The sequence below is a fragment of the Dromiciops gliroides genome, chromosome 4, assembly GCF_019393635.1.
Source record: "Dromiciops gliroides isolate mDroGli1 chromosome 4, mDroGli1.pri, whole genome shotgun sequence".
Classification (NCBI taxonomy): Eukaryota; Metazoa; Chordata; class Mammalia; order Microbiotheria; family Microbiotheriidae; genus Dromiciops; species Dromiciops gliroides.
This window is the reverse complement of record NC_057864.1, coordinates 248,385,092-248,399,282: the sequence shown is the minus strand read 5'-3', so window position 1 is coordinate 248,399,282 and position 14,191 is coordinate 248,385,092. Positions and strand designations below refer to the sequence as shown.

Here is a 14,191-nt window from a genome sequence, read left to right as displayed (position 1 = left end):
CTCTGAGGTAGCTAATATAACAAAAAGGGAAATGTTGGATGTTGATGGGGATGTGGGAAAACTGAGACATTAACCCATTGTTGGTGGAGCTGTGATCCAACCTTTCTGAAGAGCAATTTGGAACTATGCCCAAAGAATGATAAAACTCTGCATATCCTTTGATCCTGCAATACCACTGCTAGGTTTATATCCCAAAGACATCCAAAAGGGGGGGAAAAGGGCTCATTTGTACAAAAATATTTATAGCAGCTCTTTTTGTGGTGGCTAAGAATTGGAAATGAAAAGAATGCCCATCAATTGGGGAATGTCTAAACAAGCGGTGGTATATGATGGTGATGGAATATTATTGTGCTATAAGATTATAAACAAGCAGTATGACTTCAGAAAGGCCTGGAAGGATTTATATGAACCAATATATAGTGAAGTGAGCAAAACCAGGAGAACGTTATGTACAGTGTCAGCAATATTGTTTGATGATCCAAGATAATCCCAAAGGACTAATGAAGAAGCATATTATTGACCTCCAAAGAACTGATATTGATAGAACATAGACTGAAGCATGCTATTTTTCACCTTCTTTCTTTCATTTTTTTTCTTTCACTTGATTTTTCTTGAAGAAAATTACTACTATGCTAATGTTTTAAATAATGGTACATATATAACCTATATCTGATTGCTTATTGCCTCAGGGAAGGGAGGGAGGGAAGGAATAGAATTTGGAATGCAAAACTTTAAATATTTTTATTATAAAAAAAACCCACCCACCCAACTGGGGTTTTACTTCTCACCCACCAAATTAGAAAAAGTGATAAAAATGGAAATGGTCATTGCTGGAAGGGCTGTAGAAAGATAATTACTGTAATGCACTTTTGGAGGAGTTGTGAATTGTCCAACTCTTCTGGAAAACAATTTGGAATTAGAAAAAAAAAGTCAGGCAGCTGGGTGGCGTAGTGGCTAAAGCACTGGCCCTGGATTCAGGAGGACCTTAATTCAAGTTCTACCTCAGACACTTGACACTTGCTAGCTGTGTGACCCTGGGCAAGTCACTTCTTAACCTTCACTTCACAGCAAAAAAAAAAAAAAAAAAGTCGTTAAATTGTTCACTCTACTACTATTTATGTTTACCGTAAAGAGGACAAAGACAAAGGGAAAGTTCCACTTATTCCAGAGTATTGATTTTTTTGCAATAGCAGAACACTAGGATCAGATTATGTGCCCAATCACTGAGCAATGGTGCACAAACTGTGGCATATAAATGTAATGTTACTGCACTGTAAGAAATATGGGAAGAATATCACATATGCTTTAGGTTTTAGTCAATTTACTGATTGGTTTCTTTCTTTGTTACAGGGAGTAGTCAGTGCTGCCAAGTGGAAAAATGACTATGATGTAAAAAACAAAAGTCATTAAGCATTTTAAAGACAGAGCCAGAAAAACACAACTGGTCTGGCAGGCAATTTACTGTGGCATCCCAACATCTTGGCCTACACTGGTTCCCTTTTCCTTGATTCTCCCTTGTTTCAACTATGATGTTTGCCTTGGATGCCAATTCTAGTTTGGTTTCCTCTCTACTGGTTCTGATACTAGATTGGGGGGGGGGGGGGAGAGACAGGGAGGGAGAAGAGAATAAGCATTAAATAGTACTTACTATGTGCCAGGCACAGTGCTAAGCACTTTACAAACACCACCCTTCACGGTAAGGGCTGCTATTATCCCCATTTCACAGCTGGGGAAACTAAGACACACAAGTTAAGTGACTCGCCAAAGGGTAGTGTTTGTGGCAGGATTTGAATTCAGATCTTTCTGATTTTAGGCCCATTGCTCTATCCTCTGCACTACCTAGTTGCCTCTGGGTTCCTGGACTATGTCTGCCACCCACTTAACCTGGAATCCTGATTCTGGTCCTGACCCTGACTTTTGCCTTACACAATAACTCCCTTTAATGCCCAACCAAAGATTCCCAGGGGGAGCAGGGGGGTGGTGCTCTGTCCCGGCTTCCACCTCCTGTATGTAGTGTTCAACTTTTATCTCTAGTGATATGAATCAACCCAGGATGCGGAGTGCCTGGAAGGGACAGGCATGAAAGTTATACCTCTAATAAACCATCACTTCTTATTTCCTCACATTCTGTACCTCTAAGTGCTGCTCCTTCTCCTGGAAATTTTTCTCGAGCTGCTCCACTCTCTGCTGCTGCTGGACTTGCTCTGTAAACAACTGATCCTGGAGCTCCTGGAGCTCCTCCTCCATCTTCACAATCTCCTTCTGGACTCTCTTGTGGCTCTGCTGCTTCACGCTCAGAACAGCCACCTGCTTCTCCTGAACCTTCACCTTGAGCTTGAGGATCTTGGCCATCGTCTTCTTCAGTATGTCCAAGCTGCACTGAGACTGGGACAGGCTTGGGCTTTTGTGCTCCTTGCTCCACAGCACTGCTGCTTTTTCTGAAACAGTCCCAAGGTCATCCTCTGCTGCTGCTCTTTCCCCACTTGGTCCAGGAGACACCAACTTTTGGTCTACATTTTTAGGGGACTTTTTGGCCATTTCACCTCTTCCACAGGACTTCCCTGACTGCTCACAGTCATGGGACACTTTATTTACTTTGGTTCTGGAATCTGAAGAGCCCTCTGCTCCAGGGCTATCCAATTCCTCTAAACTACATTTCCTTTTGGTTCTTGAGCACCTAACTACTGGCTTATCATTCCTCAGGGCAAGACACAAGTGGATCTTTTCCCAGTCTTCTTCTGCTACTTCATATTCATATTCTGCATTCTCCTTATTTTCTAGTGGAACTCCAAGCTGGATTCGGTCTCCCTCCTGGATAGGATAGGCCTTTAAAGGTTCCAGGCGTTCTTTGTTCAGCCACACACCATTCAGACTCTGGGGAATGAGGAAGAGATAGAAATGAATAAGCTTCTCAATGTTTATTCTCCTTAATGGGGGGGTCTCTTCTGCTATAAATCCTTCTGCAGCTTCAGAAGGAAAACTCTTTTTTTTCCCCCCAAAGCAACAAACATTTATTTTATTTTTTCCAGTTACATGTAAGGGTAGCTTTCAACATTCATTTTCATAAGATTTAGACTTCCACACTAATGCATTGTTGGTGGAGCTGTGAACTGATCCAGCCATTCTGGAGAGCAATTTGGAATTATGCCCAAAGGGCTATAAAGCTGTGCATACCCTTTGACCCAGCAATACCACTTTTGGGTCTTTTTCCCCAAAGAGATCATAAAAAAGGGAAAAGGACCCACATGTACAAAAATATTCATAGCTGCTCTTTTTGTAGTGGCAAGGAATTAGAAATTGAGGGGCTGCCCATCAATTGGGGAATGACTGCACAAGTTGTGGTATATGAATGTAATAGAATTCTATTGTGGTGTAAGAAACAATGAGCAGGAGGAGTTCAGAGAAACCTGGAAGAACTTGCATGAACTGATGATGAGTGAGATGAGCAGAACCAGGAGAACATTGTACTCAGTATCATCAACATTATGTGTTGATCAACTGTGATAGACTAGATTCTTCTCACCAATACAACAGTACAAGAAAGTTCCAAAGGACTCATGATGGAAAAAGCTCTCCAAATCCAGAAAAAAAAAAAAATAACTGTGGAATATGGATGCTGAATGAACCATACTATTTCTTTTGTTTTTGGTGCTGTTGTTTTTCTTTTTTGAGGTTTTTCCTTTTTGCTCTGATTCTTCTCTTATAACATGACTAATGCAGAAATATGTTTAATGTTATTATACATATATAACCTATATCGGATTACCTGCTGTCTTGGGGAGGGGGGGAGGGAGGGAGAAAAATTTGAAATTGGAAATCTTATAAAAACAAATGTTGAAAACTATCTCTACATGTAACTGGAAAGTAATAAAATACTTTTATTTTTTAAAAAAGATTTAGAGTTTCAAATTTTTCTCCCTCCCTGTTTCCTCCCCCTTCCACAAGACAGCAACCAATCTGATATAGGTTATATATATATATACAATCCACAACTGCTTTTTCTCAGTTCTTTCTACTGGATTGGATAGTATGCTTCATCTTTAGTCCCTTGGGATTGTCTTGGATCATTGTATTGCTGAGAGTAGTTAAGTCATTCACAATCGCTCATTGAACAATACTGCTGTCACTGTGCACAATGTCCTCCTCCCAGTTCTGCTCACTTCACTATATATCAGTTCATGAGTCTTTCCAGAAGGAAACTCTTGAGAACAAATTGCAAGAAAAGTAAACCACTCCTCTAAGAAACAGCTTCCACTGAGAATTACCTGCAAAATAGGCAGGAATTACTTTATTTCAGGTAGTAATAATAATTATTAGTATTTAACACTTTAAGTGTGCAAAGCACAGTACAATACAAATGGTCTCTCATTTGATCCTCACAACAACCCCATGAGGGAGGTGCTATTATTATCTCCATTTGACAGATGAGGCAACTGAAGCTGAATGAAGTTGAATGACTTGTCCAAGGGTCACACACTTAACTCTCTGAGGGAGGATTTGAACTAAAGTCTTCTTGATGACAAGTCCAACACTCGAAGAATCACTAAAACAAATGCAACAGCACTGAAGAGAAAGTGAAAGTAAGCCACACCTCAACACTGCAGATAGCTTCTAGTTTTTTTTGTTTTTGTTTTTTGCAGGGCAATGGGGATTAAGTGACTTGCCCAGGGTCACACAGCTAGTAAGTGTCAAGTGTCTGAGGCCACATTTGAACTCAGGTCCTCCTGAATCCAGAGCTGGTACTCTATCCACTGTGCCACCTAGCTGCCTCCCAGACAGCTTCTAATGGTGATGTCAGAGAAGTTAGACTATGCCTAAGAAAGTCACTGCTGGACACAGCAGTGAACTAAAGGTCCCCCGGGGACCTGACTACCTGTGTTCCTTTGAGCCAAGTTACTTCCTCTCTCTGGGCCCTGGTCCTCCCTGCCTATCAAACAGTGGGGGTGGATGCGATCCAAGTTCCCTTCCTGTTTCTTATCATCTTGTACACATTAGGGTTACTGGAAAGAGTATGAACTTGAAATCAGGAAGACTTGGTTTTAAGGACACCTCAGATCTCCCTGGCTCTGTGATGCTGGGCTAGTCAAAGCAACCCTTTAAACCTTCTTCATCTCTAAGATGGTTTATCTAACTTCACACATTTGCTGTGAGGATAAAAATGACAATGTAGCTGACAAAACTCTTTGTCAATTTGGAGTGCTATACTGTTGGCTGGTATTATAATACAACTTACAAAGTACACACAAAAAAAACAGGAGAAAGGCACACCAATGCCTAGTACTAAGCATCATTATTCTGGAGGCTGAAACAATAATGGCACCAAAGACCCTGGCTTTTGTTCCAGTTGATTCACTCATTAAGCACTTATGGCCTACTGTGCTCAATGCTATAGAGATAATTGATGAAAAATGTAAATAGAGATGATTCAGGTCCTATGCTTGAAGAATTTACAATCTGGTGCTGGAGCACACACATATAACCAGAAAACAATACAAGGTAATATATAAGCTAATAAGATGTTTATGTGCACTGACTAAATTTCTATAGTGTTATCAGAAGAGAAAAAGAATCAAGGAGTAAGATTAATTCATGGGAGAAAATAGGTTTGGTTTTTTTAATAAGTATTTTATTTTTTTCCTGTTACATGTAAGATAGTTCTCAACTTTTGTTTATACAAGGCTTTCCCAATTTCAGATTTTTCTCCCCTCCTTCCCCTCCCTCACCCCCTCCCCTAGACAGCAGGTAATCTGAGATAGGCTTTATACATATATATAAATATATATACACACATAATAACATTAAACATATTTCTGCATTAGTCATGTTATAAGAGAAAAATTAGAGCAATGACGAAAAACTTCAAAATAGAAAAAACAACAGCACCAAAACAAAAGAAATAGTATGGTTTCATTCAGCATCTATACTCCATAGTTCTTCTCCCCCCCCCCCCATTTGGAGATCCTCTTCTATCATGAGTTCCCTGGAACTCTTCTGTATCGTTGCACTGGTGAGAAGAATCCATCACAGTAGATCAACACACAGTGTTGATGATACTACATACAATGTTCTTCTGGTTCTGCTCATCTCACTCATCATCAGCCCACGCAAGACCCTCCAGGTTTCTCTGAACTCCTCCTGCTCATCGTTTCTTACACCACAATAGTATTCCATTACATTCACATACCACAACTTATCCAGCCATTCTCCAATTGATGAGCATCCCTCACTTACAATTCCTTGCCACCACATAAAGAGCAGCTATAAATACTTTTGTACATGTGGGTCCCTCTCCCCTTTCCATGAATCTCTTTGGGAAAAAGACCCAAAAGTGGTATAGCTGGGTCAAAGGGTATGCACAGCTTTATAGCCCTTTGGGCATAATTCCAAATTGCTCTCCAGAATGGTTGGATCAGTTCACAGCTCCACCAACAATGCATTAGTGTTCCAATTTTTCCACAGCTTCTCCAACATTTATTATTTTCCTTTTTTGTCATTTTAGCCAATCTGATAGGTGTCAGGTGGTACCTCAGAGTTGTTTTAATTTGCATCTCTCTAATCATTAGAGATTTAGAGCATTTTTTCATATGTGAATAGATAGCTTTGGTTTCTTCATCAGAAAACTGCCTGTTCATATACTTTGACCATTTCTCAATTGGGGAAGGAAATAGGTTTTGAGCTAGGCTTGAAAAAAGTGTAGGAATGAAATCAGTAACTGTAGTTGGGGGACATCTTAAGAAGGCTCATATACATCTCAGACCCCAGGTTTAACTTTGGTAGCAGGGCTGGAGATTAAGTTAGGCCCTGAAATGAAGCTAAGATAGGGTCAACATATATACATATTCAACTCCCAATTCATATCTTTTGCCAATTTTTATTTGACTGGAAGATTAGGAGGATAGGATAGTAATTCAAGAGCAGTAAGTAGGCAGCATGGGATACTTACTATTCTCCTCTCCATGCCTCTTCAAAGATCCTTAAATGTAGGAACTTTGCACTCAAGGTTTTCCCTACTACAATCTCTAGGGCTGTTTTTCTAACTGAATATTTTGTTGAACAGCTGGCCTAAAGACAGTATGATCCCTTGGCTACTGTGCCCTAGCATGGCTCACTTGGCCAACCTATTCCCCAAACTGTTTCAAGTCAGCCTGGAAGTGACCAGTTTTCACTGATGGCAAACCTCGGACTTAAACAATACCTGACGCATTAACAAAGAACAAAGCAGCTACAGTCTAGGTGCTATTAAAAAACAGGAATGGCCTCAAAAATAATTAAATCTGATATTGCACACATAGCAAACCTCTCAAAATAAAAAAGCAAGTTGACCATGAGGGAGTCTTGAAGATCCAGGGACAGAAATCTAAGTAAAACACAAAGGGCAATGATGGATTTAGTCAGCAGGTAAAAAATAGTGAGTTAATATGGAACAGAGGTTGAAGAGAGGCGAAGGGACAAAAGGGGTAAAGAAGCAGTAACAGAGTCTAAAGAGGTCAGTCGAAGACCATGGTGGCACATCATGACTCCATAATCTTTTCTACATGCCTTCTCAAATCTCCCATATCTGTGAATGAGCTCACAGTGTTCAATCTACTATAGAACTTTTCCTTTGGGGAAGGGGGGGGGGCCTAACATTTTCCTATCTCTTAACTTCTGGGTGCCACCTAGTGGCATAATTTATAAATCTTCTTTTATCAGTCCCCCAACTCTGCTTTTCAGTCACAGGTGACAGCTGGAAAAGATGAATTCACACAGATGCCATTCAAATATTCAGGTTTCATAGGATCATAGATTTTTTAGAGCTGGAAGGGACCTCAGAGGTCATATAGTTAAACATCCTCATTCTAACAGAGAGTAAATAGGACCCAGATAAGTAACTTATCTAAGGTCACATAGTAGAAAGCACTACAACCTATTTCAAAAGTGCTAAAGACAGGGCACTAGGTGGCACAGTGGATAGAGCACCAGCCCTGGAGTCAGGAGGACCAGAGTTCAAATCTGGCCTCAGACACTTAACACTTACTAGGTGTGATGACCAGGGCAAAGTCACTTTAACCCTAATTGCCTCACTAAAAAACAAAACCAAAAACAAAGTGCTAAAGACAAAATGATGAATACGGAAGCAGTCGCTGTTAGATGGCATTTGGGAAGAGAGAAACACTAGGTGTTAGGTGAGTTGTTGAACTGGTCAAATCATTAAGGAAAATAATATGGATAATTATGTAAGTCACTAAATTGTTTATACATTTGACCCAGCAATACTAGCTACTGGTCATATATCCCAAGAGGTTGTATGGAAAGAAAGCTATAACATATAATAAAAATTTTTGCTGAGGCACTTTTTGTGATAGCAAAAAAACTGGAGATATAGTAGGACCCAATGACAGTGGAAAACAGAAGAACAAATTGGAGTACAAGAATGGAATGGAATATTACTGCACTTGTAAGGAAGGATGAAGGATTCAAAGAAATATGAGATGTGTGAAATGATAGAGAACAAAAGGCAGAACCAAAAAAACCCCCAAATATACCCCTATTGTAAACCAATGATTATAATATATAAATGAAAGACAACACTAAATGACAAGAGTTCTAGGGCAAACAGTGTCTTGAGTTGGTGTCCGCCCTGATATTAAAACACATTTCCCTTAATATATGGCAAGTTGCTGGATGAGGTGGTACATGCTTTTAATCCCTCCCCTGCTGGGTAAGCTGAAGCTTTGAAGATCTCTTAAACTCAGTAGCTCTGATCTGCAGTGGGCTAAAATGTGTTTGTACTAAGTCCAGCATCATCACTACAGTGAGCCCTCAAAATCAGGAGTCATCGGGTTGATCGAAGTGATCCAGGTCAGAAAATAGAGCACTGAGACTGGGCCCTTGAGTAGCCCCTGCTCCTCAAAAGAAATACCCAATATTAAGAAGGAAGTCAAAGGAAGGAAGGAATTAAAAGGAGGTAAAGTCCCTTTTCTGTGAAGTACTATCAAAATCTTTCTATGTGCTATGGCTTATAATTACCTGCAAGGATAGGTCACTGTCATTAAGTAGCCTATTTAAATGGCTAGTAAATGAGACATTCAGAGAAAAAACAACTTGCCTAATGTTTCTCAACAAGTCATTGTTGGGGGGAAGAAGCTATTCAAAGTAAGATAAGCTATTATAACACATCTCTCATCCATTGCTTAGCACTCTAGCCATCCAAGACCTTCAGGTATTTTTGTTCAGTCCCAAGAAGAAAAAAATCCCCACGGGTCAGGGAAATGAATAAAAGCCTGAGATGATGAGGCAGGCAGAGTTCACCTGGCTACTAGAATAACAGCTGTCCTAAGCATCTATACTCAAGTCATTACTGAGTCTGAAGTCTGGGGATCCTGAGGAAATTTGTCAGTTAAGAAGCACTGTGCCAGGCACAAACAAAGGGAAAAACATGGTCCCTGTGCTCAAGGAGCTCATTATTCCAATGGAAGATATACTATGCCAACAAATCTGTACATATAACGTATGCTGTGTAAATGGAAGATGGTTCAGAAGGAAGGCACTAGCAGATAGGGGAGTCTGGGAAAGATCTTTTGTCTGAAAGAAGAATTTGAGTCTTGAAGGAAGCCAGGAGGGTGAAGCATCCCAGGAATAAGAGATGGTCAGTGAAAAGGCTTGGGGTCAGGGGCTGGAGTGATGTTCAGAGAACAGCAGCAAGAGGGGCAGTGCTGCGGGATCATACAGTACATCAAGGGCAATAAAATGCAAGACTAGAAAAGGTAGGAAAGGGCCAGGTGGTGAAAGGCTTGAAAAGCAAAACAGAGGATTTTATATTTGACCCCGGTAATAATATACAGCCACTGGACTGGACTTGATGGTGGGAGTGGAGTGACATTGTCTCCAAACTGTACTTCAGGAAAATCCTGAGTGGAGGATGGATTAGAATGGGGAAAGACTAGAAAGGCAGGAAGACCAATCAGAAATCTACTGTAATAGTCCAGGCATGGGGTCATAAAGACCTGTACCAGGGTGGTGGGTGGACAAGCAGAGAGAAGGGGATGGATACCAAAGATGTTGTGAAGGCAAAATCAGTAAGACATGGCAACAGAATGGATACGTGGGATGAATAGAAATGAGGAGCAGAAAATGACACCGAGGCTGTGGGTCTGAGTGATTGGGTGATGGTGCCCTTGATATGTAATAGGGAAATTTGTAAAAGAGAAAGGTTTGGGGAAGAAAGATAATGAGTTTTGCTTCAGACATGTTCAGACAGTTTGAGATATCCAAGGAGCAATTAGTGATTTAAAACTGGAGCTCAGAAGAGAAGTTATGGCAAGGTATCTGAGAATTATCCATGTAGAAATGATTAACTGAACCCATACAGCTTTATGAGATCACCAACAAAGATGGTATCCATGGAGAAGAAAATGGGGACAATAGCAGATCTTCGGGGAATTCCCATGGTTAGCAGACATGGTATTAAGGATCCAGCAAAGAAGAACGTGGATTAGATCAGAAAGATAGGCAAATTAGAAAGAGCAGTGTCACCAAAACCTAGAGAGAAGACATCCAGGAGAAGTGGGTTCTAACAAGTGTCAAGGGAGTAAGAAAGGACAAAAAAGGATCAAAAGATGGGAGATGAACCGAAGTAACATCATCAGAAAGGGAAGGGCAAGGCCAGGGAATCAGTCTGAAATGTCTTAAAGAACCAGGAAAAGAACTCCCAAAATGGTCTTTCCAACCCATAATACTTTGTGCTCTCTTGAAAAATAGCAGGATAAAAGCCTTATGGGATGGGGCACAGCAAACATAGGTCTTCTGAAATACTTATTAAAAGCTGTGAGGCAAAAAAACAAATTCATTCCTGATGTTAAACACCATCACAATTTTTTTTGTATTTGTCTCTGTGTTAAAAAAAAAAACAACCTAAAACCCCAAAACAACAAACTGCAAACCCCATCAAATTTTTATAAAAAACCCCCAAAACCCACAATTCCTGCCCCCATATTTAAGTGCTCATTCTCCAACTATCCCAATGGACAAGGGTGGCCATTTTGTGACAGATTATGATGGTGTGAGTTTTTTGGTTTTTAAATTAGAACAGTACATCATCTAAAGGCCTCTTAGCATATATCCTCAGGCAAAAATGGAACAATGAAATTTTGTAGCTGAAACACAATCACTCATCAACAAAGGCAGGAAGCCAGAGTCTCCTTATACTAGGGAGAAGGAGCCACATCAAAAAAGACTGATTAACAAAAATTTTCCAGGGAATTTTCCTCCCAACAGCTACTGCCTTGACAACTCCCCTTTCCTACCTTAGGTATAGCTTTCTGAAAGAGAGACAAAATAGAGCACACAAACGTAATAAATGCTAATTGTCTTTAAATGTGCATAAATGTCTTAAAGAGACCTTTTATCACTAAGTTGCCTCTATTAGGAGAGGGAGTTCTGAAGGGGGAGGCCTGTATGAAGGAAAAAACCCAGCTCTAGAATAAAAGGATATAAAGTTAATAATGAAATATGGTGTATGTCTATCAGTCTTGCTGTTCAGAAATGTTGCCTTTGTTTCCCTGTTGTGATTGTTCAAATGATCTTAAAATGTGTCAGTTTAAAGGCTTGGGAAGGTCTCCAAACTTCATCATTAATCCTTTTCTTCAAAGAAATGGGTAAAGCTACCACGTCTGTACTTTCTTTCCTCCCAAAGAAAGAAAAACCAGAGGAGCATTTACACTCCCATGCAGACCTTTAACAGTTGACCTGTACTCAACTCAGATTTTAAAAAATCAACTCTTTGCTTAAATTAACTTTCTATAAAATTGTGCATAATTTCACTTTCCAAAATTCTAAAACCAACTATGGCAAGTTAGCCCTGATGCCCTTTATTTGATATTCAAACAGTGCCCTGCTAAGACTGCTGAGTTAAATGATTTGGTATTTGTACACCAAAACCCTCCTGCGACACACTGTAAAAGCAACTCCATCACAGAGCAGGAAGGGGCTTTCTCACACAGCATGAATCGGCATTCACCTTTGTACAAAATGAAGGCTTCTTGGCTCTCATGGAGTTCTGAGCCCTCTTCTTCCTCCATCTAACATGCTCTTCCATAAGTCCATCCTTGGTTCTGATACAGATGAAGAAATTGACTGCTTCAGAGTTTTAGTACCCATAAGGATTATTGAGTTAACAATTCCTTGAGGGTGTTCATATATTAGAGGTGGCCCTAAAGCCAGGCCTTTAAAAAATATATAGAGGGGCAGCTAGATGGCGCAGTGGATAGAGCACTGGCCCTGGAGTCAGGAGTACCTGAGTTCAAATCCGGCCTCAGACACTTAATACTTACTAGCTGTGTGACCCTAGGCAAGTCACTTAACCCCAATTGCCTCACTAAAAAAACCAAACAAAAAACAACAACAACAAAAATATAGAGAGGAAAAAGAACTGCATCACCCCCTAGAGAGAAATTATCAGAGCAGCAAATGCAGATCCACCCACCAGGGATTAAGGGACAAATCCAGGAAGATCTGGGCTCCCTGGAGAAGGCAGTCTACTAGGCAAACTCCTAGGGAAGGAAGATTTGAAAAAGTATTTTGAGGTTTAGTGGACCTCAGGTTTAACATGAGTCAACACTGTGATAAGCTGACCAAGAAGGTTAATGTGACGTTAGGTTCCATCAAGAGTGACAAAACATCCAATAATGAGGAGGGGATGATCCCACTATATTTCATTGTGACCTAGATAGAGATACTGTGTTCCATTCTGGGTCCAACCTTTTGGGAAGGCCATTGATAAGCTGAGATACAGCTATATGGAACAGTGGACAGAGTGGTGGGCCTGGAAAACATTTCCCTGAGTTCAAATCTGGCTTCAGACAGATACTGTCTAGCTGTGTGACACTAAGCAAATCGTTTCACTCTGCCTCAGTTTCCTCATCTGTAAAATTATACTGGAAAAGGAAATGACAAACCACTCCAGTGTCTCTGCCAAGAAAACCCCAAATGGGGTCACAAAGAGTCAGACACAGCTGAACTGATTAACAACAACTGGTAAGCTGGAGGTTACCGTGAACAGTGCAACTAGGGCTGTGAATGGCTTTGAGTTCATATTATGTAATTAGTGACTGAAGGAACTAGGGATGTATAGCCTAGAGAAAACTCAGAAGGGACATAATAGCTACCTCCAAGTACCGGAAGAAGAATTATCTTTGTCCTGCTTGGTCTCAGAAGGTGGAACTAGGAACAATTAGTAAAAAATTGAAAAACGTAGTCTTGATAAGAAGAAAAATCTCCCAAAGATAAGATTCATCTAAATAGGGGCAGCTAGGTGGCGCAGTGGATAGAGCACCGGCCCTGTATTCAGGAGTACCTGAGTTCAAATCCGGCCTCAGACACTTAACACTTACTAGCTGTGTGACCCTGGGCAAGTCACTTAACCCCAATTGCCTCACCAAAACCAAACCAAAACAAAAAATAAAACAACCCCCCGCCAAAATAAAGCCCGTGTGTATGTGTGTGTGTGTGTGTGTGTGTGTGTGTGTGTGTGTGTGTGTGGTGTGTATGTGTGAGAGAGAGAGAGAGAGAGAGAGAGAGAGAGAGAGAGAGAGAGAGAGAGAGAGAGAAGACCTTGGTATAAGTGAAATTCTGACATTCCTTAGGTAATCCCCAACAAGTATAATTAATCAAAACTACTCGAGATTAAATATGATATACATAGGGGCAGCTAGGTGTCGCAGTGGATAGAGCACTGGCCCTGGAGTCAGGAGTACCTGAGTTCAAATTTGGCCTCAGACACTTAACACTTACTAGCTGTGTGATCCTGGGCAAGTCACTTAACCCCAATTGCCTCACTAAAAAAAAGTGATATACATAAATGCAGAGGTTCAGGTCTAGACCACAGAATTATTTTGTTAAAATAAAGCTATCTGGACGTAAAACTGTTATCCCATTATTCTCTCACTTAGCTTAGATCTGATGGCTCCTTCCAAGATAAGCTAAGGTCTCCATGGTCCCCAAAAAAGCCCTCCCTTGAGCTTTCTTATCCTGGTTTAGCTGCTGTCCCATCTCTTCTTCATAGCTCATGGTCCTGAAAAGTTTCACAGCCAAAATCCGACATTTTCTTTCTTTTTTTTGTGGGGCAATGAGGGTTAAGTGACTTGCCCAGGGTCACACAGCTACCATGTGTCAAATGTCTGAGACTGGATTTGAACTTAGGTCCTCCCAAATC

General features: G+C 40.6%; 1 protein-coding gene across 2 annotated transcripts in view; it reads right to left on the bottom strand.

The window, feature by feature from the left end:
- The window catches only part of RNF8 (ring finger protein 8), a 91,405-nt gene that overhangs the window by 43,876 nt on the left and 33,338 nt on the right, over positions 1 to 14,191 (bottom strand). For both annotated transcript variants that reach the window (XM_043963715.1, XM_043963714.1), the window contains one exon: positions 2,134 to 2,874. In XM_043963715.1, the coding sequence (XP_043819650.1) occupies positions 2,134 to 2,874 (741 nt within the window). The remainder of the gene's footprint in view (positions 1 to 2,133; positions 2,875 to 14,191) is intronic.